Source organism: Acomys russatus, chromosome 8 (genome assembly GCF_903995435.1).
Source record: "Acomys russatus chromosome 8, mAcoRus1.1, whole genome shotgun sequence".
Taxonomy (NCBI): Eukaryota; Metazoa; Chordata; class Mammalia; order Rodentia; family Muridae; genus Acomys; species Acomys russatus.
This window is the reverse complement of record NC_067144.1, coordinates 66,445,561-66,472,393: the sequence shown is the minus strand read 5'-3', so window position 1 is coordinate 66,472,393 and position 26,833 is coordinate 66,445,561. Positions and strand designations below refer to the sequence as shown.

The 26,833-nt window shown below is 45.5% G+C and overlaps 1 protein-coding gene across 4 annotated transcripts in view; it reads right to left on the bottom strand.

Annotated features, from left to right (window-relative positions):
• Nucleotides 1-7,847: 7,847 nt before the first annotated feature.
• Nucleotides 7,848-26,833, bottom strand: part of Bach1 (BTB domain and CNC homolog 1) — a 35,702-nt gene continuing 16,716 nt past the window's right edge. For all 4 annotated transcript variants that reach the window (XM_051150179.1, XM_051150180.1, XM_051150178.1 and 1 more), the window contains 4 exons: nucleotides 24,061-24,357; nucleotides 18,617-19,963; nucleotides 15,961-16,167; nucleotides 7,848-8,645 (listed from right to left, as the gene is read on the bottom strand). In XM_051150179.1, coding sequence (XP_051006136.1) covers nucleotides 8,211-8,645; nucleotides 15,961-16,167; nucleotides 18,617-19,963; nucleotides 24,061-24,297 — 2,226 coding nt within the window. In that variant the 5' untranslated portion in view covers nucleotides 24,298-24,357 and the 3' untranslated portion in view covers nucleotides 7,848-8,210. The remainder of the gene's footprint in view (nucleotides 8,646-15,960; nucleotides 16,168-18,616; nucleotides 19,964-24,060; nucleotides 24,358-26,833) is intronic.

Sequence of the window (26,833 nt, the reverse complement as noted above, 5' to 3'; positions counted from 1 at the left end):
ATGTTTAGATGAAGAAGGAACGCAGTCCGCTTGGTCCTGAAAAATTCTCTGACCTTTTCATTCAGGCTTGAAAGACAGCGCACATGGGGGATGAGGGAGATGGAGAAAATGCCTCAGAAGCGAGAGCTTTGATTTTCAGCCTGGACCTGTGTCCCCTTCAGAAGACATGTAACAGTAGGAAGGCAAGCTCGGGGCTTTCATTAGGGTCTGCCTTCTTCAGGGTATCTTGCTGTTTCTCTCAAGCTTCTTGAGGCTTCTAGAATTGTCGCTCCATACAACTCTTCTCCACATTTCCCCCCTAGCCTTTTGAAAAAAATTTCCCCTTCACTTCATTGCTCACTCCAGCCGGGGCTTTCATTAGGGTCTGCCTTCTTCAGGGTATCTTGCTGTTTCTCTCAAGCTTCTTGAGGCTTCTAGAATTGTCGCTCCATACAACTCTTCTCCACATTTCCCCCCTAGCCTTTTGAAAAAAATGTCCCCTTCACTTCATTGCTCACTCCAGCCCTTGAAAGGTGCAGTGCCCTGGGCAACTGGTAAATTAGGGAGGAGACCTGGTAGCTCTTACCTCTCCTCAGTCACTTTTCTCCTTGGAAGAATGTTCCTCCCACCTGAAGTAGTATAGGTTATGCTGTGCTGCTGAGAGGAAACCTCCTGTCCATGAAAATGAGTGTAGGGAAATCATCTCCCTCCTGATGTCTATTTGCCTAGTTCTGGAGTCTCCTCCTCAGCGCTTGCCTGAAAGCAACTCCTCACCAGCAACTGGGGTTTAATCTGGTCTTCCATCGAACATCAATTTCCTTCCCTAATTTTTACTCTGGGGAAGGAATATGAAAGATATTTGAAAGGCAGTGCAGAGAGAAGGGGTAAGAAATTGAGGGTGAAAAGTAAAACGTGTGTGTTTAGGATCTGCGATCTGTGAGCCACGGTGTGCTGCACAAGGTCAAGAGCAGGCATGCTGAGCTACTTTGGTAGTGAGCTTGGTCTAGGTGAGCATTTTTAATACGGAGGGTTGCCACAGTACAGCACTGCATCTAGCAAGTGTGATTTCCTGTGGAGATTGCTTCCTGCTTTCCTTGGGCCTTAGAGAGGGCCGTTTAGATACTTTAGAGCCTCTGGGACCTCAGGAGAAATGTGGTCGTCACTCAGAGGAGTGAGAGTCCTTCAGGGACTCCATCATACTGGCCCAATGCCAAGTCTGAAGAGAATGTTAACAATGACAACACACCACACACACACAAATGATCGTAGCTATGTCACCTGTGTTGAAAACATGCAAATGTGCAGGGACTCATAGCAGCTATGCCAGGAAAAGTGGTTATAACTATCACATAGCACCTGACGTGCTTAGTACCTGCAGAAGACACCCAGTGTGTCTGCAGGAAGTCAACAGGGAATACCATCGTGTCAGCCTTGCCTTGGCTTCTGCCAGCCATTTCTTCTTGGGAGAACCTATTATCTATGGTCTTTAAACAGCAGAAACTCCCCGTCCCGGGCACTATAGGCTGCAGGAGGCCTTTGAAAAGGGTGCGCAATGTGACTGCTTAAAATGTGAGCAGCAGTTACACCTAGCCCAGAGTTCATTGTGTAAAAACTATAGGAAAAGTGCTGTTGGTCTTTGAGAATTGTTATCCTACGAAGTTGATATGTAAGCATCAGGTTGATTTCTTTGGTGCATGAGGAAAAGTGGTTGTGACCTGTAAGGAACCAGAGTCCCATGTGAAGAAGTGTAAAATGGCATTCAATATTCAGTGCTCAGGTATGTAGTAAGTACTGTAGTCCTATGGGGCAAATGTGTAGATATTTTTAAACATTCTGCTGTAATTGCACAATTTTTTTGCATTTTTACCTGTCATTGTTTCTTGTAATAAAACCTTTTCTGATTGGGAAAAAAAAAAAAATGTGAGCAGCAGGCTTGTGGGAGGCCCCTCCAGCTCCTGCAGCTGTTCAAGGCACAGCATCGCCTTAGTAGCAAGCTTTGTGTGGGGGTAAAGACCTCAGATTCCGCAGCCGCCGTCTTGTCAAAAGGAATTTTCAAAGATTTTGAAGTATAAATGGGAAGAATATGTACTAATTATTCAGTTTCCAAGGCAACTGGGTTCCAATGAAATGTAGAGTACTCTTGAGGGTTTAGCATCTGAGAGATGATGCCAGGCCAGTGGGACACACCACATTCCCCACTATTAGTCACAGAGCAAACAGCAGAGACTCCAGCCTTGAGTGCGAGTAGTTCCTCTTCAGTACTCTGTGCTGTTTAAACCTAAGCAGAGAACAGCCGAGGGCTACGTAGCCAATTTTCTTAGGCTACATCCCAGTGGCCCTGGGCTGATCACAAGCCCTGACTGAGGGAGCTTGGTCAGGGCCCCACAGGCTATGCCAGAAGTGTCCTGTTGGAAGGGAAGTATAAATTAAGGCATTGTGCAATGGTGACGTCTGTCTCCCAGCATGCTAATAGTCAAAACCAAGCCATTTCTAAGCAGTCCCAATTGTGGTTGTGAGTTCCAGAACAAATGCATATCGCAGAAGCCAGTACTCCCCACCCCACCCCACCCCCAACATACCATTGAGTTCTATTACCATACTGGCAGTACTAGGTACCAAGTTCAGAGATTAGAGCTTTGTCTGGGACAATTGATTTACATCTGCGGAATTAGCTTACTTCAAATAAGTATGGCTGTAGAGCCACATCTGTGCTGATTTCATAACCTCCCCCATATGCTAAACCAGGGCTCTCAATCTATAGATGATGAACCCTTTGGGGGACAGACGACCCTTGCCCAAGGATCACCTAAGACCATCAGAAAACACAGATAAATTAGGACTCAGCAAACAACAGCAAAATTAGTTATGAAGTAGTGACGAAATAATATATTTTTTAAAGATTTATTTTATTTATTGCATATGAGTGCTTTATCTGCAGAAGAGGGCATCAGATTACATTATAGATGGTTGTGAGCCACCATGTGGTTGCTGGGAATTGAACTCTGGAAGAGCAGGCGGCGCTCTTAACCACTGAGCCATTTCTCCAGCCCCAACAAAATAATCTTATGGTTAGGAGTGAGGACAACATGAGAAACTATTAAAGGGTTGCATTGTGAGGAAGGTTGAGATCACAGCAGACACTGAGCCTTTCTTAGCCTTAACCTTTTCTAGATTCCTGCAGGAGCTTTCACAGGGCAACCCAGCTAAGGTTTCTAGAAGAAGCCCCACCCCATGCTGGGCATGAACTGTCCTGCTATGACTGAGGAAGAAATCCGGCAGGGCAGTCTGGGGCTCTAGTTTTAAGTTTTTGAAAGCTAGGAAAATTACTTCATTGTTCTTAACTCTCTTTTTCAAGCTTTGGATTTTACCTTCCCAAGGGACTGAATCTTTGAATCTGTCCCCTGACCAAAAGCTGAATAGACTTTTGGTCATCCGCAGAGTGTAATTGCTATAGTCTTTCATGTGCGTCTTTCTGTTTTTGTTGTTTGTCTGAGGCAGGTTTTCTCTGTGTAGCTTTGGCTGTCCTAGACTCACTTTGTAGGCCAGGCTGGCCTCAAACTCAGTGATCCGCCTGCTTCTGCCTCCCGAGTGCTGGGATTAAAGGCATGCGTCTTTCTAATGGGCATCTTCCTGTGTCAACTCATTCGCTCCCTGTGCAGAGCTTCTGACGTGCTACTGATAAAAGAGACAAAGAGCAAAGAAGAGAATCATAAATGAGATTTTGCAGTTTGGAGCACAAAACAAACTCCTGAAATTATGTAATTACTGCTGCATTGCTGGGTCCACTTCAGAGAGTTCTGAAGAACCAATGGCCTCCCACCCACCCACAGTCCAGAACATGACAGCCTGAAGCTGGAACCTGGTGGCAGAAGTGGCTTCCTCCTTCTCCAGAGTGTCAAGAGAATTTTCAGAAAGCAGATGTGTCTTCTGACTGACTGACATAACAAGTTGGAATGTTACAGGTCCAAACGCCATCCTATGTACACCATGGCGGGCTAACTGTAGCCATCTGAAAACCCTGTCACTGCTTCTCACCTGAACATTTTCATGTCATCTCGACCCCATCATCAGTCGCCTCAGGGTTTCACGGCATCAGTGTGAACCAGACACCTTAGAACAATGACTGCTAAGAGCTTGCCTGTGTGCTGTAGGATGCTCAGCAGTTATGTATCCTACAGTAAAACACTTGAAAAATCAGTGTTAACAGAACAGACTATGACCTTAGAAGGCCTCAAAACCAAGCAGCTGCTCAAAGCTGAGCTCTCAAGGCCTTGCTGGAGCAACAGATTTGAGAGGTGGCACATGTGTTATCATTGCTAGGCACAGAAGGCTGAAGCATGAGGCTGTGTCTGGCATTTTCTATGAGTTCTGGGAATCGAATGCTGGTCTACAGCAAGCACTTTACCAACTACCCTATCTCCTCAGACGCTGAGAGATAAATACCCTTTACATGTCTCTACTCTACACACTGAAATGAAGTAAATCAAAAGCAAGACTAAAAATCTGTGTCTCTTGACACCAGAGCACTGGTAGTCTTTTTTTTTTTTTTTTAGCCATAAGACAATCAACTAATCGAAAATCCCCCTCATCAACACATAATCTGATTTCTAGTAATTGATCAAAAGATTAAAATTAGTAAGTTCACATGAGCAGTGAGAAATGGAATGTACAACTCTAGTCAATTAAAAGCAGTATTGGGAACTTTATTTAATGTCAACCTATCATCGCCATCTAATACTTTTATTTTGACACATTCAGACAAGCACATTAGAAAGAAAATGTAAATTAAATACTATAAAGTGTACTGCTAATGACACATGGGCATAATACGACAGGAATATATAAGTTCAGTGGTTTTATTGCAGTTAGAAAAATTATATTATGAAAGATACAAAAAAAAATCAATATTATTTGTTTATTTTACAATCAGTATGCCATCTTTTACCATTATGGCTTTAAAATTTTCATTCTACCCAACAGGTGTCAAAGAATAGTTTAGTACATGCCTTAATAAAACAGTTAAAATATTTACAAATTCAAAATAGATGTTTTCATAACTGAGAAGTTCACCTGAGAATTCACTGTAACATTGCCATTTGCTTCTCTTGTTTTTCCAAGTTGTTAATGTGGCAGAATCACCTCATGCCACCTCCACTATTCCTGCATCATGTATGTTGAACTCCTAACTTAAAATTGGCTAAGCATCAAGCTACAGTAAACTGTTATACAGCTTGCAGGTAGACAAGCAATGTTATCTCCATACTTTTCTGAACGTAACAATTTATCATGATTTGCTTATAGCTATAGTATTCAAATAAGGGGCAAAATTTTTAAGATGACATTTTTGTACTAAGTCAGACATGAGAGCTTAAAAAAAAAAGTCACCGGCATTGGAAAGGCCGGGCCATATAACAAGGAGCCATGATTGTGTGAATATGCAAAACACCAACTAAAAACATTGTCAAAACTCTGCATGAAGGAAAAGGCATACGCTGTACACATATGATCCTATCATTTGTCTTCGGAATCCCCTCCCCCCAAAAAATATTGCCTTAAATGAAGTTTCTTAAAAATGTTTTTAGAAGTTCATGTTAAAATAGGCATAAATGTATAATGCTGTGCAATATATAGAAAACTTACCCACCTTGTGGCCAGAAGACAAAAGGAAAATCTTTCCTGTCCATCTAATACAACTTGAAAATCAGGAAGGTATGAGGTAGTGTAGTTCCTTGTATTACATGCTGGCTGTTAAAAGTAATGCTAAATTTTAAGAAATATTACACTTGGCCAATTACCAGACACCATTAAAATTAACCCTTAATGCTAAACGGTTCATATGTAGAGAGAAATTTAAACCAAGTGTCTTTAAAAAAAAGAAAAAAAAAAAGCCAGGCGTGGTGGCGCACACCTGTAATCGCAGCACTCCAGAGGCAGAGACAGGCAGATCACTGTGAGTTCGAGGCCAGTCTGGTCTACAGGGCCAGTCCAGGACAGCCAAGGTTACACAGAGAGACCCTGTCTCGAAAAACAAACAAAACAAAACAACCTTTGAACTGAGGAGAGAGCTGGGTTTCATTCACCATAAGATGGTTAAGTAATTTTCCAAAGCAAATATGTACAGTTACATTAAAGCAAAAGGTCTGACATATGTACACACAGAAACTGATGACAGACAGCTGAGTGCACAGTGAGGTAGGAAGTCAAGGGTTCCATTGGCTTCTATAAGATGTTACACGTTGTAAACCAGAGAAGTTTTCATATTATTTTATGCTAAATTGAAATCTAATATCACAAGTATCAAATAGCTGCGGGGGGACATGTACACACAACCCTTTTGTAAAACATGGGATGCATCATCACAGAGTGAGCATTCTCTCCCAGGCCAACTGAATGGCCTCTTCAAAGTTTCCACAAATTAAATTCCGATTTAATTTTATCCTCCAAAGATGAAATACATACTACCCTGCCTCCTTCCCTGCACCCCAAGAAAAAAAGGGCAACATCTGACAACTTACTATGAAAATTATGAAATATTGTTGCTGGTCCCCATAGCTTATAGCAAACATCAGCTTGCTACCGACTTGATACCACACTCAGGGTAGTGTGTGCACTTAACGTTCTTTTGCTCTCCCCCTCCCCCCACCTAGGCCCTTCAGTAGCTACAGCATGCAGTGAAGGTAAGTGTGTCTTTCAGATATGACGTCCTATTGACTGCTCCTCTGTACCCCGACACAGGACTACAAGTGCTGCTGGGAGCATCCCTTATTGGAGATGTTTTGAGACAGAGGTGCTTCAACTTTTCCTGTTCTCAAATAATCCACTTCTACAGAAGGTTAATGAGGGTCGGACCCTTCCCAAAGTCTTATGAAATTCCTATGTACCTTAGACATATAAAGTAGCTTTCAGAAGATTCTGAATGTCCTGTCTTGACTGTGACCTGCCTCGTGAGATCAGGACTGGAAGAGCCCACATCTGGTATCAGCTCGGTACTTGGAACAGTTTCCAATTTTAAGGCATTTCACATTCCTTGGATAGGGATATTGAACCTGTATATACAATGTTTTGTTTCCACTGCTGAGGTCTACAGTGTGAGATTCCAGAATGGCTTAAAAAAATCACTGCAAAATGTTATGGGGTAACTGCTCACATTATGATCAATTCCTCTTCGGCCAACATTAATTAAGGACAAGATTGACTTTCCGAGGGCAAACCCATGATGGACTGAGACCAGATTTGATCGTTTCAAGCACCAGCAGAGCTGCGGGTCCACATTCGCCTCCAGTAAGGCTTTTTGCAAACCAGCTCTCCACTAGGATGCCGATGAGCTGCACTTCTGGTCAGCGCAGCCATTCCTTTCGCTCTGACCCCAATGCCCTCTTGGGCATCAGTGATCTGCAATGAGACGGATAAACAGCCTCATGTGCCGTGAAGCTCTCCGGGGCCACAGCAACTATGGTTCTGTCTGGTTTGTGCACACTTGGGCCACTTTGGCCTAATTCCCACTTCTTCCTCCATGGGACAATAAAGTTAGGGAACAGAAAGTCCCTAACCTAGGAATCGCAGAGACTAAAGGGGGGGGGGGTGTACAAAAGTGAGAACAGAGAAAATGACACCTATCTACTGTATGTGCGGCCTAAAATTCTAGTCAATACTGAGGCGAGCAGAGGCCTCCAGCTCAGGCCAGCTGTGGCCTCTGACTAGGTCCTGCCGGGGAGCCTCGCTCACCAGGTCCTGCCCATGCTGGACTTTGTGTGGAGCTGAGGAACAGAGAGTCCAGGTTCAAAGGGCATTTCTTTCCCACATTATAGCTCTAGACAAACACAGCGCTGGCATATCCTTTCTGGGTAGATGACCATTGCATGGCTTAGGGAGAGAGTTTTCTTTTTGATCAGTAGATTATCTGCAGCTCAGGAGGACCATGGGCACATGCTTCAGGCTGCTGAAGCGGATGCTGCAGCTGCCACTGTCAAAGTCATTTTGAATACTGGGAGATCATTACTTGGTGACTCTACAGTTTCTCGTGTGATTCTTCGGCATCCAAGAGGTAAATCATGTCATGTCTCCTGGGAAACTCAAGGAGAACTCAGGGTCACTGGAAAGAGAAATCCCCTCAATAGGAAGCTACCAGGAGGAAGCAGGACTGCTAAGCAAGAAGACACGGCCACAGTCGGCTCTCAAGACGATGCCAGAACTTCAGCAGGAAACCACGGGCTGCAGCTCACTCATGCGGTTCACTCATCTGTCGTACACTTCTCAGTCATCTGCTGGCAGAAGTCTGAGATCCCGGCACTCGGCCGACAGGGCTCCAACAGCGTGGCCCGCTCCAGGGTAGCTGCAGGGACAGGCTCGGACTCCCGCACGGGCTCCTGGCCGGCCTCGCTGCTCCTTCGCCCACAGGGAGGGGGTGCAGCTGGAGGCATGTCAGGCATGCTGAAAACTGAAGCAAAGGCTAGTTCACCACCAGGAGGACTTTTTCCTTTCTCAGAAATTAAGAAGGAAAGCGGGCAGTCTGAGGCCGAGTACTTGGCAAGGATCTGAATCTGCTCTTGACTCAGAGCGGCTTCCTTGCACACTTGTTGGCAAAGGCCGGTCAGGTTCTGCTTTGTCTCACCCAGCGTTGACAAGATGTGGTCTCGCTCCTTCAGCAAGCTCTCCTTCTCACTTTGCTGCGCAGAGGGGGGAGAGAGAGAAAGAAGACAATGGCTCGTGTTTTTTGCAGTCAAACATGCAGTACCTACAATGCCTTCTCCTTCGGCAGGACCATATGGACTGCTTCCTTTTCAACCAACTCAAAGGCACACCCACGTCAGCTCAGCACAGACTCCTCCTGCACATCACTGCTTACTGCAGCACTAGGCATGACAGCTAAGTCATGGAGCCAACCCAGTGTGCGACCACAGAGGAAGGGGTGATATTTAAGAACATAATGGAACTTTTTTCTGTCACAGAGAAAAACGAGGTTATGTCGTTTGCAGGAAAACAGATGTAACTGCAATTTACATGAAGGGAATGAAGCCAGTGTTCAAAACACTAATGTGCTCTCGTAAGCAGATCCTAGATTTTTATACCGACACGTGGAAATCACGTGGAAAGCAGAAACAAAACAAGTCTAGAGGAATAAAGGAGACTAACGGGAATAGGAGGTGAGAAAGGGGAGTGGGGGGGGGTGTGCTCGGTGTGTAACATGCACGTGGATGGCAGTGTCCTCGTGTAATGTACTATAGTACCACGCACAAGGAACACGTAAGCTGACAATTGAACCCACACACGGTAAATACCGAAGGCTCGTAATCCTTCATCCAAAACTCCTAGAGTCAGGCCTATGCTGGAATTCACAACTTGTCACACTGTAGAAAGCGAACATGGGTGTGCACACCACTGAACATCTTTATACTTGTAAATGACACACTGACGTGTCAAGTAAGGCAGAGTAGGGGAGGAGTTGTCGCTGGGGATCAACTGGCCTGGCTTCTGGGATGATTCCAAGACAAACAACAGTCTAGGGTCTGGGTATGAACTGTGGGTAAGTGTGGACCTGACTTGTGTGGAGACCAAGTGTTCCTAGATACTGTCTGCTTTCCTGAGATGTCACTGTGAGACCAAGATTCGGCCAATGTTTTTAAGTATGCACCCTCATGCTACATAATCCATACGTAGGGACTTGGTAAACAGGAGTAAGAGTTCAGCAGAGCCATAGATAAGATGGCTGGAAGGTGAGTCCTATAGTTTAAGGAGCGAAGGGGTTAATTCTGGATTTATTGTTTTCATTAGTGAGGGTTTTTTGTTTTTTCTTTTATTATTTTTTTAATCTCTACAAGAAAGTGTACCACAACCCTTCTGCCCACATCAGGTCTCACCGCAAACTGCCTCCTCTTTCACGTCCTACCATTTCACCCCTAATCTGCTATGAGCTGGGCAACCTAATAATCAAGCTGCTTGTAACGTGAGAGTAAATAAATGTTACCAGAAGGTCAAAGGTTCTGCCTGTGAAAATTATATGATTACTGTCTTAGGGAACCAGAGGTGACCTCTGTCTACTTTCTGCTCCCTGACAGGTCCCGGATAGCTGACGTTGCTGGAGAATACTGAGATGGGGTACTTCACAGAGATAATTCCTGCATACTTTAGGTTCCCTTCTGACACGAAAACAATTTAAGAAATAGTAAGAGCTTTCTAGATACATACGTACTATTACAGCTTCATACAAAAATATTTCTACAGTGGAAAATATTAAAATTATATAATATTTTAAAGTAGGAAATGAATAGGAATTCCATTGTTATAAGCATAATGTAAATTTTTATATTGCAAAGGAATTCTTCAATTTTTTATATTTCTAGGTTTCTTTCCAAACAATAATAAGAGCAGGTCAAGAATGAGCATGCACATCTTGTGTGTACGCTGGGTTTACATTTCCTCTTACACAGAATTTGTCAGTTACAGACTCAGATAAAATCAGTCTGCAGGTGTCAGGAACAGCACTAACTCCTCCTCCCAAGAAAGACCATGGTTAAAACCATTTGTCCCCTCTCTTCTCTGAACCTCTCAGAAGCCCATCCTAATGGGAATAGAAACAAAAAGGACCCTTTACTCAGGTGCTGCAATACTCAAGTCTGCGTCCCTCCATTTAACTGAGATGAAGCCACTCGAACTAGCAGCACACTGAAGCCAAGTGCTGCTGGACTGCGACAGTGACCCCGGGCTTCCTCCCACCAATCAGAACCATTGCTTAAGAGATGCTATGAAGATCATAGACTTTATGTAATTCTATATTAACTATCTATATGGTCCCTCCCTAGTCATATACCTGTCCCACTAAGTAAGAGATGACATTAAAATGTCCAGGAAGAGCCTGGGAGGATGGCTCAGTGGGTTAAGAGTGCTTGTTGCACAAATATAAGGACCTGAGTTCAAATCCCCAGAAAACACATTAAAAAGCTAAGTGTGGCCGATACTCTGTAGCCCCAACAGTGGGGGTAGAAAGGGGCCTTACGATGATTGCTGTGACTAGCTGGCCAGCCAACCAGCCAAAAATTAAAAAAATAAAACAAAAACAGCCAGCTGCAAATTTGGTGAAAGACCCTGTCTCATGGGGAAAAGGCAGAGGGCAATGGGGAAGAGCACCTGATATCCTCCTCTGGCCTCTCAGGAGCACATGGGGACACACACCAAACACACAGGCATGCATGTGAATGCACACACACGCGCGCGCATACACTCACACACATGCACACACTCACAGATACACATATACCCAACACACACTTTTAAAAATAAGAATGTCTCACAGAAGATGACTTGTGCCCAGGTATACCATGAGTTCTAGAATCTTCCATCTGTTCCTCATACTCCAAGCAACTCCTGCCCATCCACATCTGCGGCAGTTAATGGGTGTTTCTATTTATTCTAATTTAAAATATAAATTTACCATGGCCAGTCAGAATAGTTGATACATAGTAAACAAAAGGAAGCCAACATAATTGCTTTGTAGAGCTGTTATCAGCACCTCCCAAAGGAGAAGTTGAAAGCGAACCTAAGCAACTTAAGGGAGACTCGGCCTAAAATGGAGGTGGCAACAGTTCTGCACTTACTTAACATGCACCAGGCCCTAGGCTAAGTACCCGGGGTCGGAAAAACAGTGTCTGAGTACCCCAACTTCAAACACAAGCTAACTTCTTAAGATTATAGTCACGTGATCCTTAACAGGAACATGTTCTAAAAAATGTCTTAGGCGGCACCTGGGCCACTGTCCAAATGTCAAAATGGTGCTGCCTGCAACACAGCTGGGCTGAGTTGTCTCCTGTTCCCTCCTGGCCTGCAAATCTGAACGACGTGTTTCTTGTTGAAGCTGTGAGCATTTCCATATCTGCATCTATCTAAACACAAGAGGGCTCAGCGAAGACACGGCTCAGAAGAACGCACGCCTGCACGGGCACGTGCAGATTAGACGTTGCTCTGGGTTGGAGGGCAAGTGAGCGAGTCCTGGAGCATTACTGTGTACACCAGGGCCCCTTACAACTGTATATTCAAGCTATACTGTTTGAATGTGTTTGGGGTTTGTTGTTGTTGTTTTTCGTTTGTTGTTTGTTTTGTTTTGTTGTTTGCTTCAGTAGTAAACCTAGTTTATTATAAGTTGTTTATTTGATACTTTTAAGTTTTTCTTTAAACGTTTGGACTCTTGAAATAACATTTAGCTTACAATAAAAAAAAGAAAAATGAGGTTGGCATACAGTCCACGTTTGTATCTAAAGTGAGTAGAAATACTGCACAACTACAAAGTATTTTCTCTATGTCCTTGGCCTTCCTTTCTCTATTTTAATTTTTTCCCTTTGTAAAGTATTTCATTAAAAACTGAGACAGATAGGCTAGCTGTGATGACACACGCCTTTAATTCCAGCACTTGGGAGGCAGAAGCAGGTGGATCACTGTGAGTTCCAGGCCAGCTGGATCTACAAAAGCCAGTCCAGGACAGCCAGGACTGTTACACAGAGAAAGCCTGTCTCAAAAAACAAACAAACAAACAAAACCCAAGACACATACACTGGTCCAGCTTGCACAGATCAGCAATATCAGTGTTCCTGTTGACACCTTCACACCTTGCCCCTCTGGTGGGACTTCAGGGTGTGACACACACAGAACCTATCTTGTGACAGCACTGGTTCCTCCAGCTCAGTCCTGAGGAGCAGCCCGGGTCTCTGCTGAGAAGGGCTCACCTTGCAGAAATAGGTGCAAAGCAGTGTTCTTGGACTGTCTGTCTCCGTATCTCTGCACACAGTAGATAACTCGCACTCCTCCCTGTCAGTGACCCTGCAGGGTGGGGCACCGGTTAGTACCACTACATTTATTACTTGGAGGAGGATCATGTGCCATAAGTGGAGATCAGAGACCAGTTGAGACAATTCTTTCAGTTCATCATGTGGGTCCTATGGGTGAACCTCAAGCTATCGGGCTTGGCACCAAGCTCTTTGCTCACCGGGGCAGCTTGCTAGCCTGGGAGTCATCTACTGTTACCACTTTCTGCCCACTTTCTCCTGCAGCTTCCCTTCCCCTGCCTCACCTTCCACACAGTGAGAGGCACCCATGAGGTTCTCCAGTGTGGAAAGTCGGGTTCAGGGAAGCACGGCCATGATGCCACTGTACAGCTCACATCTGTACTTTAAACATCACATCTCTTATGTGTGCCAGCTTCCTGAGTCTTCTCACTGATAAGCACTCTCTGCTCCCCTCCCTTTTTTGTGTTGGAGAAAGACGTGTGAGGCAATGCAGAAATCTGTCCTATGTATGTCCCTCGCTTGTGCAACTAGGGTTTGTACAAATGACCAGAACGAGAGTGGTAAAGACTGAGCGGGGTTTGAGGGATGGACAACCACAGCCCAACAGCACCACACATAAGCCAACAGGCCTCTCCAGGTATGGGCTTGTGGAAAGCGGCCAGTGAGGGAACTCAGCTGTGCCCACAGCAGCCCACCGCCAGCCACCTGCCTGGCCAGCTCTGAAAAAGCAGGATTCTCAGCTCTCTGCTATGGCTTCTGCTCTCTAGTCACACCTGAGGACACTAAGCCTCATGAGGCCAGTGCTCCCTATTCCTCTCAGGGAATTAAGAGCTGACGGCAAATGCTACCCGTCCTCACGAATCCCTCGGGAGCCAGGAGCAACCCTCTCATGGGTTCCTGGTGTGGTCCCACACAACTCACAAGACCTGACTCTGCCCTCTAGACTCTACCACCTAACAGCTTGATGATTCCGTCCACTCTTCGGATGGTCTCCAGTTCTGGTAGCCAGAGTCCCTATCAATGCAACAGGTAAACCGGAAACTAGCTAGTTTGGTTGCTGAGGTCACACAAAGGGATCCCAGCCTTGCACTGGGATGCAGTGGTCTTTCTGTAGATGAAAGGAGCCCTTCGGGGCTCAAAGGAAGAGGGCACAGGTCCACTCAGAGTTCACAGCTGAGCTGGTCACTTTTCTGTCAACCTCACACAAACTAGGGTCATCCCAGAAAAGACCTCAAGTGAGAAAACAGTTGTGACAGAAGGGCTGGGGCACTCTTGGGATCAGTTATTGATGAGGAAGAGCTCCACCCACTATGGGCAGTGCTGTCCCAGGGCAGCTGGCCTGGGTGGCTGGGCGAAGCCATGGAGGGCGAGTCCATAAGCAGCACTCCTGTGTGACCTCTGCCTCCGCTCTCGCTTCCAGGTTCCCGCCTTGGCTCCCTTCCCTGACTTCTCCAGACGGTGGGCTGTTGGAAGTTGCTTGTGGTTGGGGTGTTGATCCTAGCACTCGCAAGTGAATTACCACACAATTTAGGAGGAGACATCAGGAAGGAAGTTTACTTACTGAGCGTAAGTAAACTATGAAGCAGCCATAACAAGAACTAGCTGGTATTTATTGGCTCTCACTCTACAGTAGGTAATTGTTGCAAGTCCTTCTGACACATGAAATCATTTGTTCCTTGCAAATGAACATCGTAACTGTATAGTAAATAACATTCTCCCACCCACACCTTAGACTGCATCTCCTACCCTCCTCACCACCCTACATAAATGAATTCTGCTAAAAAAAAAAAAAAAAGTTACCCACCAACCTAGTATCTGCCTTCAGTCCCCAAAATGGGCCCTTTGAGCAAGGCAACGGGGAACTGCAAGGCTTCTCTCAAACACACAACACATTCCCTGTGCATAAAATAAAGTAAGTCTTCCTCAGTCTTATATATCTTTAGGAGTGTGAGAAAACTGGGTAAATTGTTACAGAGGACTGTAAGTGATGACCAGCTGAGGAGAGATCGTAGTGGAGGAAGCAGAAGCAAGCACTCTAGTTCAATCCTAAAATAGTCCCTGTAAGCCAACAGTACACTGCAGTAACCAACAAGCAACACTGCTGGCTCAGCCAGCACTGAACTGGGACATACGAGAGACTACAGCGTAAAGGCATGCGTAGGCCCTGCTGGCTGTGTGAGTCTGCTCTGTGGTCCTAGGGCTCTGGTCTATGTTCTCACCCGATTTCCCCTTCATCCCTTTACAGTTATACAGTACCTTCTCCCTAACTTATGTGCACAGCACACACATAATAAAAATATTATGTTTCAACTACTCTTAAAACCATAAAGACTTCTTTTTATAACCTTATACTGTTTCTATTCTCACTCAAAATTACATGCTTGAAGGCCGCTTATAAACACAACTTTAAACTTTCACCCTTGACTAGCAAAAACACAGAACTAGTATTTGAAGACCCTTTGTCCTGTCTCCAGGCGGCTGCCCTGTTGCCTGGCCCATATGTAGCCCTCGGCTGGCCTAGCACCGTATCTGGCCTCTCAAACGATGCTTCCTTCCAACGACCACAAGAGGAAAACAGAAACGGGAACAAATTAATACATCCTCTAATGTACTCTGTGCTGATGCAAGCGCAGAGTGGTCCAGCAAGCAGGTGCTCCTCGCGCTGAGGATTGTGCTGAGTGCAAAGCCTTCTCCTCAATCCACAGTAGCACATCCAAACTTCCCCCTTGGCAGGGACACACTTATTCATCCGCTTGGTTTTGGTATCAACCAAAACAGGTAATTCAGGTCCACAGTTCCACCCAACCGGAAAATAAGCTTTTACAGGCATCAAACATCATAGATTAAAGTGCTGTGTAATTGCTTTAATCTTTATTCAACCACTAAGGATTAGATAGAACAGTAATTAAATTGAAAAAAAAAATCATTAAAAATAAAATTTCCAGAAATAGTTTCCCACCTACACATTTTAGTAAAACTGTAGAATGCATACACAATCAAAACAGTCAAAAGAAAACATCATTTTGTATCTTCTAATCTTTCTGAACATGTCCTAATTTCTTTTAAATGGTATTTGAACCCGGAATCTTACCTGGGAATTTAAGTAACTATCTACTCTACAACAGAAAGGTATGGGACTTAGTAACTAACAACTTATCAGCTTTCCCCACTTACCAGTGCCTCCCACTTACCAGCCCCTCCCACTTACCAGCTTCTCGATCTCTGACTCAAGGTTCTGGATGCAGTCAAGTTTCCGCTTGCGGCAGCGCTGCGCAGCAATTCTGTTCTTACTCCTTCTGCGGATGTCATGGATGCAGTCCAGCTGTTCTGGGGTCAGTTTGTGCATTTTCAACAAGGACTGGAAATCATTTCGTGAGAGCGAAATTATTCGTTGAGCGTTAAATGGCAGCTTCACCTAGAATGTAAAATAGAAAACATTAGGAACCACTACAACGACAACAATGGAGACATGCTCTGCGCAGTAGCTACAGGTGAAGACACCCGTTACATTTTTCAGAGAGTTTAACACATTATAAAAGAGCGCAGACCTTGGAGCTGGAGGTACAGCTCAGGGGGTTCAGACTGCTCCCTGACCCTGAGGAGGACCTGAGTTATGTGTCGGGCTCCCACGTCAGGCAGCTCACACCTGCCTGTATCTCCAGCTCCAGGGGATCCAACGCCTGTGCTCTCTGTGGACCTCAGAACACACATGCACGGACCCATACAGGGACATACATATGTATCTAAATAAAATAAATCCTTAAAACGTAGGCCTCTGGCCAGGTGTGGTGGCTCACGCCTTTAATCCCAGCCCTTGGGAGGCAGAAGCAAGTGGATCTCTGAGTTCAAGGCCAGCGTGGCCTACAAAGTGACAGCCAGGGCTACAAAGAGAAACCCTGTCTTTAAAAAAAAAAAAAAAGGAGCGGGGCGGGTGGGGGTGGCTCTGTTCTCCAGTTTTTACATAATCAACCCCAACAAGAGCTAACAGTCCACCTGACACTCCTGGCCTGGGAAAGTGTTCAGAAGTCAAACACGTCCGCAAGGCAGACAGACCGGCCAAACAGTGATGCACTCAAACCGGAACTGATCTTCCCACCCTTGTGCAGCAGACATTTTACTATCTACTATGTTACCAGCCTCCTCAAGTGTCTGCCCACTAAAGTATTTTTAATTATGCTCCTCATCTCCTGAAATAAAGTCCGTTTTATCTTAGAATATTGCCACATGGCAAGGACACGACACAGTTCTAGTCCTAAGTACATGCCAGTCATTTCTATAGCACTGCAGGAAATTTCTTTTCTATCAAAAATGTAGCTTTCTGTGATGTATTTAAAAAGCTATTTATCTCACCTGCTGATGAAGAAACAGCTAGAACAAATTAGGAATATTTTTCTCCCTAGAATATCTTTTGGTCTGTTTTGGTGGTTCTGGTGTCTGAGCCCCAGGGCCTTACAATCCCTCCCTTTCCAGGAAAAAGCAGCCTAAGCAGTAATATGCCATCCGATCACTACAGCACAAAAGACCAAGAGGAAAAATGGCATGTCAGGGCTGGCAGGAATCAGTACAGCTGCTGTGAAAACGAGCATCAAGTTTTCAAATGTTGAAAACGTGTGCCACAGAGCTAGTGATCCTACTCCCAGGATCCGTGCAGAGGAACTGAAGTCAGAGCCCACAGTGATGTTTGCCTTCATTCGTTCACTGGGGCATTCGCATTCTCAAGCGCAGAGATGGAGACCGCGTGGACATCCACACACAGTGTGCCTCCTGAGTGCTGAGATTAAAGGCCTGCGCCACCACGCCCGGCCTTGAGTGAGTTTTAATTACAAAAGGTGTTATAGAGCTTTGCTGTGCTGATACAATGTCTATAGCTAACAACACCATGCTGTACATTTAGGAACCCTTATGAGGACCGGCCTCATGTTTTACAAACTTAAAATGCAAGTAAAACCCACACACAAAAAGGAAAACCTACGACTAAAAATTATTTATAAAAGCAAAGTGAGAATTGCCACTATAAAGAGAAAACTGACTTTTGAAGACTCAAACAACCTAATTTCTAATACACGGGTCCCTACTTACTATTATGGAACCAGCATCTCACAGAAAACAGAAATTAAGTAGTAAGTACAAAGCTGTACACACTGAATGCACAGATCAAGCTTGATGTGGCTACTGCCAGTCAGTAGCTACACATCATTCATGCTAAATTATTAAGATATTTGTCAAGGCCAGGAGGTGGTTATGCACGCCTTTAATCCCAGCACTCAGGAAGCAGAGGCAGGTGGTTCGCTGTGAGTTCAAGGCCAGCCTGGTCTACAAAGCGAGTCCAGAACAGCCAAGGCTACATGGAAAAACCAGTCTCAAAAAAAAAAAACAACAACAACAACAACAACAAAAACCCCAAAAAATCCAAAAAACGATATTCATTAAATGAATACCTGAAATGACTAAGTAAAAATAAAAATAATAAATAAAAGCAATTGCTAAGAAAAATTAAGTCTAAGAAAACTTTCCCTATATACTACAGTCCAGCAGCTATTCACAGCCAACCACGGCTCACCTACCACAGACCAGTCCCAGATTTGACAACCTGTAAGTTATGGATACTACAGACTACATGGAATCTTCACCTAAAAGTCACTGCTAACCACAGTGACGGAATCGCTATCCCACCTGTGATGTGCACTTCCCCCATGACTAATCCACACACACCAGTGTGAGGTATGTGCACACAGCAGCCTTTCCAACTCACTACACTCCATCTCCCCGTGCTGGAGTTTGTCATGTGGTCCCTTCCTGCGCCAGGTGCCAGAGTACCTCTCAATGAATGGCTGTCTGAATATTGAGAGCACACTTTCACTCACCTCACACTCCTGCTCCCTGGCAGAACAGGACTCGCTGTCGCCCTCTGTGTCGGTCTCCGAGTCCTCACCCAAGCTAATCACACAAGCATATGGACAAGGGTCGGGCTGAGGCTCCGTGCCATAATCGTAGTTTCCGAGTTCCAAGTTGCTTGAGCAGCCTTCAGAACTCAGGGTACTTATAAAGGGGCAGTTGACGGAGCTGAGCGTTGTGAAGGTCCGCTGGCCTGGCTCAGGGCTCTCGCTGATCCTGATGCCCAACCAGGGACACTCAGACCGCCTTTGTGAGTAGCCCTGTTCTGAGCTGTCTTTGGCCGCGGCAGGTGACAATTGCATTTGGCAAGGAGAGTCCGTGCTGCAAATGTCACTCCAGAAGCCTTTGGCCAGGTGCTCTGCCACTTCTCGCTCCACGCTACTCCGATCACCGGATGCCAGGCTGCTGCTGTCTTCTTTGGGGCCCATGTCAGATTTCAGGTATAAATCCTGATTTTCAAGTGGCTTCTCTTCCTGGGCTTCTGGAACCGACACAGGCTTTTCTGTTTTCACTGTTTTACTTTGCATCCCAGCAAAGCCCGCGTCACCTGACTGGTCGTACGTGTGTAGGACTGACAAGGGATAGAACCCATGAGGATCTGCAGAACTCTGAGGCAGAGGAGGTACTTCTGCCTGCTCTGCAGGGCACTGAGAGGTGGGGTCTTTGCACTTTGGCTCTTCCATCTCCATGGTTGCCTTCGTTCCTTCACATTTTAAAATCACTTGCAAATCTGCACAGCCCTGTACTCCCCCTAAACACTCAAGTTCGGATGTCTCATTTGGTTGGACAGAAGCGGCACGAACATCTTTGATGGTGGATTCTAGGGTACTACGGATTTTGTCAGTTCCAAATGCTTTCTGGAACTTTCTGTATTTGGGGCATAAAGATGGCAACGCCAGGGCTCCATCCTTTTCCAAGCATGTGGACTGGCACGTCTGAGTGACGCTGTCTTGGAGAGGGGGGGATGCTTTCACATTGCCCCGACACATTTGGGGGTCACACTGAGGAGTCTGAACATTTTTCTTTTCCAAGAATTCCTCTGCTTCATCAATTTCTAGATCTTTCTGTTCGGAAAGTGAAAATGTAAAGTCTGCCTTCCGACATTGTGAGGAGAAGCATTTTTTCCTCGCGCATTCCTGCTGCTCTGCGGTGGAGTCCGAAAACTTAAACCTGAGAAACTGAAAGCAGGATTCCTCGATGTTGTGTACGCTTAAGAGCTCCACACACTTGCACACTTCGTCAACATTGTCCTTACTTAAAATGAGTTTGGCAGTGTAGGCAAACTGAATTAAAGGTTCAAATCCTTTAACTGTTACCTGTTGGTACACAAGACGGAAAAAAAAAAGCAAGTCATTTAGCAGCTGTCTAGCCGTGACCACAGACGTAGAAAAGCAACAGGCAAACGCAAACCTCTCTGTGGTCTTCAAGCAGGTACTTTAATTTTGTGTGAAGAGAACCTCTACTACAGCGGTTCTCAAACTGTGGGTCGCGACCCCTTTGAGGACAAACAGGCTTTTCACAGGGGCCGCATATCAGGTGTCCTGTATATCAGATATTTACCTTATGACTCATAAAAAGTACCAAAATTACAGTTATGAAGTAACAATGAAAATAATCTTAAGGCTGGGCATGGTGGCTCACACCTTTAACCCCAGCACTCGGGAGGCAGAAGCAGGCAGATCTCTGTGAGTTCGAGGCCAGCCTGGTTTACAAAGCAAGTCGAGGACATCCAAGGCTACAGAGAAACCCTGTCTCAAAAAACCAAAAAAAGAAGAACAGAAAGAAAAAAGAAAATAATGTTCTGGTTGGGAATCACCACAGCATGAGGAGCTGCATTAAAGGGTTGCAGCATTAGGAAGGCTGAGAACAACTGCTCTAGGAAATGCAAACCTAAGGAAGACGGACGGAGCAGAGTCCGGCCTCATCAACAGGACTAACCCTCACTTTAGGAACTCTGTACCAACACTCACTGGGGGGACTCACTGAGACAGCACCAAGACTTCCCATGTGGAAACAAGTCCTCTAAGAAACAGAGCGGGACCAACGCACCCCAGCCCTGCCAGAAGAAGGACAATGACTTTGTCAGGTGGCCGAGGCTAAACAGCTCCCCGAGGAGGCCAAACAGTGTCAACAACAATAAACTACAGAGGAGGAGTCTTAAGAATTTTTAAAAACCGAAAAGGACTTATAAAAACGCACCTAAGCCCTGGTTGAAGAGAGAGCTCAGAGATCGCGGGCACTTGCAGCTGCTGCAGGGGTCTCAGTTTGGTTTCCAGCACCCACATGGACAGGCTCACAAATGCCTGTAACTCCAGCTCTGGGAGACTGGATGCCTGTGTTGGCATTGCACTCACATCATACCGACACACACACACACACACACACACACACACACACACACACACACACACACACACCCCTAAAAAAAAATAAAACAAATCTTTTTTTAAAAGTGGAAGTACCGGCAGGCACAGTGGTGCACGCCTGTAATCCCAGCACTCGGAGAGGCAGAGGCAGGTGGATCTCTGTGAGTTCGAGGCCAACCTGGTCTATTAAGTGAGTCCAGGACAGCCAAGGCTACACAGAAAAACCTTGTCTTGGAGGGGTAAAAGAAAAGAAAAAAAAAAGGAAGTACTGTCTTGTACCAAATACATGTAATAATCACATTTTTAATGATCCAGACTATAAAGGTTCTACAACTCTGTCTCCGTGCGCCTTCAGTAGACTCAAGGGCACTGGGCAGCAGAACCTTTAAGCAGTGTGCATTTATACTGAGACTGTATTTGCAAAGCAGAAAACAGGCAGAGAATATTCACCCTTGGTTAAATCTTAAGAGATACTATCTGACCAAAATACTAAGCTTCTCCTAAAACACACTAACCTTGCAGCATTTAGCTTGAAACAACTAAAAATAAAATGCACACCACCAAATTTTTTAAGAAGAACAAAACTGGGTCATTCTCAATGCCTGTGGGAATGTCAAATAAACACCCACTTTAAAAAGCCACTTGGTAGTTCCTTCTAAAACTAAATGCACGACCACCTTATGACCAAAAATTGCACTCCCAGCTTTCTTTCTATCCCTCATAAAGGAAAATGTGCTTTCACAAAAAGCCTGTACCAACTTCTTTCTGTAGCAGATAAAAACTGAAATCTCAGTTCCTTCTATGGGGAAAAAAAAGGTTCTAAAAAGAAAAATTAAGATGAAACTATCACAGTGGTCATCAGCCTCAGAGATTAAGCTACTGACACAGGAAACTGGGATGACCCTTAGGGGGAAAGGTCACGAACACAAACGGTCCCTTTCACATGACAACTTCACAGAGAGGGCAGATTAGTAGCTGCCATGGCCTGGAGACAGAAGAGGGAAAGGTAGTGTGTGGGCCACGTGTGGGAAGGACTTAGTATAAGCAGCACACGGGACCTTGGTGCTCAACTGTTCTGGACCCTAAGTGGTGTTGAATACAGAACCCACCATGGAACCTAAGTAATGCTAGTCAGTACGGCCATCTGGCTAGCAAGAGTGGGCTGTGTCCTGGGGAAATGGTCTTCATCTTTCACACCATTAACCAGGGACCACCGAGCAAAGTCTACAAGGAGACTCTATAATACTCCTTACAACTACACCAAGTTTATCATTACTGAATACACATCTCAATTAAAAAAAAAAAAAGCCAAACCTACCAAATAATATATACACTGTTTTCAGTCTGTCACTGTGGTGAAACAGCTCAAATATTTGAAAACCTGTGATTTATAGTCGGGTCAGAATGAACACGAGGCATCTAGATATGCACGTATACATACACGTGTATAAGCATATGTCTTCTGTCAAAAATCCATCAAGCAAACCTGTGGAGCCTCGTTTAATAGTCTGAAGTGTGAGCCGTAGAAAGCACGCCACCACTGTGATCGAGGCTCTTTTGTAAGATCAATGGTAGGGTACCCCAGAGTCACACCCCAGCACTGCAGCCATATCCGCACACGAGATGCGGCACTAGCCACAAGGTCCCCTGTGGGTCAGTTTGGAGACTGTCCAATTACACCCAACAGGGACCATCTACACGACTCCTCATACACAAGACGTTCTACACACTTCCTCCTGTTCCCCTTAAAACTCCTTGTGTCCAAAGTCAAAATATGCAAACAGCATTGGCTGCCAAAGCACATACTCCAGTAGGCAGAGCCAGGAAGATTGAGTGTGGCCAGCCCTACCTCGCCTCAGACAAGCTCCTTGAAGCTAGGGCATTGGCACAGTCCCTAATTTTACAAGCTTGAGCTATACAGACGGGATGGAAAAGTGTACGTAAAACAGGGCTCTACCGTAAGACAACAAACTACTTCTTTTTTTTTAACATTCATTTATTTGTTGGGAGGGAGACGTGGGAGGGTGTGTGCCGACATGCACGTGGAGGTCAGAGGACAACTTGCAGGATTTGGCTCTCTCCTTTCACCAGTGAGTCCAGGAACTAAAACCAGGCCAACAGCTTGGTAGCAAGTGCCTTCACCTGCTGAGCCATGTCACTGGCCCAGACAACATACCACTCCTTTCATCCCAAAGCCCAGACAATGTTAAGAAAAAAGAAATTGGGAGAAAAGCACATTACCTCGTGCCTACTTTTCATGGGATTTGTGTTGGGACAGACAGTGAACACACTCTTAACCCGTGTGTTATCCCTCACACAGACAGAGCCATAGAGCCATCCCTCCCTAAGGCAGAACCTTTCCAAATGCCTGTAATCTATCCGGTGGACTAAGATGTAGGCATTATAGCAACAAGTATTAACATCCAAAGTGACAGTTTTCTGCCCCGGCCTGTGGGGTTCAACTAAAACTCAGGAGGAAGGTCACCTGTTGAAAATGCAAGACACAAAGAAGGAGAGCAAGTCTGATTGATCAAACTCTCAAACTTTATTAGCCAGGCAGCAGCTTCTATAGTCAGACGGCAGGGAAACACATTGCTATAGCAACCCAGCTGCATGCTTTTCTCAAAACACAGGGAATTCCCGGCAGGGTCATAACGTCCTGCCACACAGGGCATCTTGCTCTGCCTTTACCTAGCTTTAGTCTAACTGCTGACTCACAATAGGGTCGCTCCATCTCTGTCTGTCTTTAGTCTAACTGTTGACTCACAACAGGGTCAGCTAGTTTCTGGTGAGAGGCAAGCTTTGGGAAAGACAAAGAGTTAAAGGTGCAGACTTGGACAAGATGGCTGAACACTGGCCATATGGCCTATTGTCCCCAACAGTTTTCCATGTACATATTCCTATAAGAAAACCCAGAGAAGGGATGCTCCAGTAAGGTTCCTTGGGATGCCCATCTCCTCCCGAGACTATAGTTTGTTTCTGTTTGTAACCAGAAAGTAGCTAGGTAACAACAACAGGTTATAATCGCCAGCGCTGTGGCCCCTCACCTCTTCAGGCAGTGAGATGGTGAGCTCAGCAGCATCAGTCTGGCCTACGATTCTCGAGTGGAAGTAGCCGCTGCATGCAGCCAGCACCGAGCGGTGGGCTCGGAACCTCTGGCCCTCCACCAGGACAGTGACATCGCACAGCACATCCTTCTTCCGCTGGTCATTGAGGCTGAGCAAGACGCTGGTGCTGTGCACAGAGGACTCGTAGACAAACACTGCGCTCTCACTCACAGACATCCTGGGTGGCAAACGGGATCAGGGAGAGCAGTGGAAAGCATGCTTCTCGCTGTAACCGACCTGCAAACACACATAGAAGATGTCACTTAACAAATCCTGTGAAGTGTGTTTTAAATGACAAACTGTCGATATAAATTAAAACGTGTACTTGTCATACTTGTCACTGACACAAAAAATGGAAAACAAAAGTCTCCGGAGGATCAATCTAAACTCATTCAACAAACCTCAAGTAAAGCGGGCTGACAATAGTAACTCTAATTTTAACAAAAGCATCTTTGAGAGAAAGCATAAGACCTTCCTGAGCCCAGGACAGGTTTGACTGTAGCAAATGCCTGCAGCAGGAATCAAGGCAGTCCATGGGTGTGTCGAGGGTGGGAAGGGCACACATTGGGGTGGGCCCCCCATCCTCTGTGTCCCATTCACCCAAGATGAGGAGGGATTAGGCAATGACTGTACCTTCTATGCAGAAGCTCCATCAGCACACGGTAAAGTGGGTTCAGCAACGCAGGAAACAGGCTCCCATGTGCCGAGACCCATCTTCGAAATCGCTTTCCACACACTGCACTCTGGGAGGCCAGAGTCAGGCAAAGCCATGATACCACCACCACCACCAAGGTTTATCATGCACAGAAAGCCTCGGTATCCTCAAAATGTTACAACATAACAGAAAGGCGTCACAATCTATTTGGACAGCAAGTGGCTTCTAAACATTTTTGATCACATGCACAATGCTGGCACTCACAGAAAGGAAGTACCTCAAATACACACGTGCATATTTATTATCTTTGATTTGACTATTCTGATATATATACACTCTGAGACACAGGAGAAACTGTAGCATCTAAGAGGTGACATTTTCCTGCAGCACACCCCGCCCCCATGGCCTGTATTGAGCACTTCCAGTAGTGTGCACCCCACTATAAAACAGATGAAGTGCATAAGGCCCCCTGCTTCGCTCTCATTTCTCCTGACATCTGATTCACTGTCTGGCCCCAGAGGGTCAGTGAAGGAGACACTGCCATGCTTTCAGCCTTAGAACAAGACAGGGAAGAAAGGAAAAGTCAGAACTACTCAAGTTCAGTCAGAGCACAGGTGGGGTCCACCTCCCAGTTCTGCCGTGTGTTCGATGCAAACAGACAAAACCAATCCATGAATTCTCTTCAACTCCCGTCGGCTTTTACACAGGCATATGGTTAACCTCCGTAGACGTTTTTCAGTAGGTGGTTAAACTCGGCTTCAGGACACAGCCTTCCTGTAGCTGATCCAGCACACCACACACAACAGCACTGGTGACGTCAGCAGTAAACACGAGGGTGAGCACAACTTTACAGAAGGAGCAGTCAGAAGCTTCTTAAAATGGTTCTTTATGTTTCAGTTATCAACAAGTCCTTAACTAGGAACTGCCAGAAATAGTAAAGATTAGCTTTCCAGACATCCTGTTATCTCCTCTGGATAGGCTGTCCAGGGCCAGGAGTTCCTCCTTCAAGGCTGTCATCCACACTGGCCTGCCAACCAAGGCCACCTCCACAGCTACCACCCGCCCTGTGATGGCTCTTACACCCTCCTGCCATCCAATTTAAAGGCTTTTAAAGACCTATTAACCTTAAACTTATCATTCTGGTGAATGCTGCACAGCCAAGTAAAAGCGTAAAAGCCTAGAGACTGCTGTTGCCATCCGTGTGTGATGCCCGGAGCTTGGTACTGACCATCAAAGTAAAATACAAGCCCCTGTCTCCACCCACAGTGGCTTTCCAACTTGCCATGTTTCTCCTCTTCTTGGAAACCCAAAATTGGGCACGACACAACATAACCTAAAGGTTCTTTGGATCCCAAGGTGACGCCAGCAAAAGCAACCCCCGTGGCCTGATCCTGCCTGCCGGCCCATTGCTTCTGGGCCAGAGAGAGTCACTCCTGAAGTACCACCCCTGCTCGGGCATTTTTCAGCAACAGATTACATCACAGGGTCATATCCCTTGGGCAGCATGCCAACCCCAAGTGCTATGAACCACAGCTGAGAGCTGCTAGCATGAGAAAGTACAATGAACCCCATGAGGACTCAGGCTCTCTACGGGTGGGCAAGTGCAATCCCCGTTAGGGATTTCACTGCTCCCATGAAACTCTGGGACTCACTGCTCACACTTTTCTCAGCCAAGTACATATAAACAATTACACAGTTCTATGCCAAGTCTTGGTGCCTCTGTCCTCACCACTGTGGTCTACCCTTGTCTCCAGCTCTCACCCAAGCACTCATCAAGCCCTGTTTGTACAAATGTTCATCCTTTTACATGGCCCCCAAGCATACGCATGTACCAATGTAGTTCTATAAAATTCAAAAAGTGAAAAGTTTACATATCAGCATTTTAATTCATACATATGCATTATATATACTATATAACCCATATACATATATATAGTAATATATATATTACTTTAAAAAAATAATTCCAGGAACTAGAGATATGGCTCAGGAGTTAAGCTTTCTTGCTATCCCTGAGGAGGGCGGGAGTCTGGATCCCGGCAACTACTCAGGGCAGTT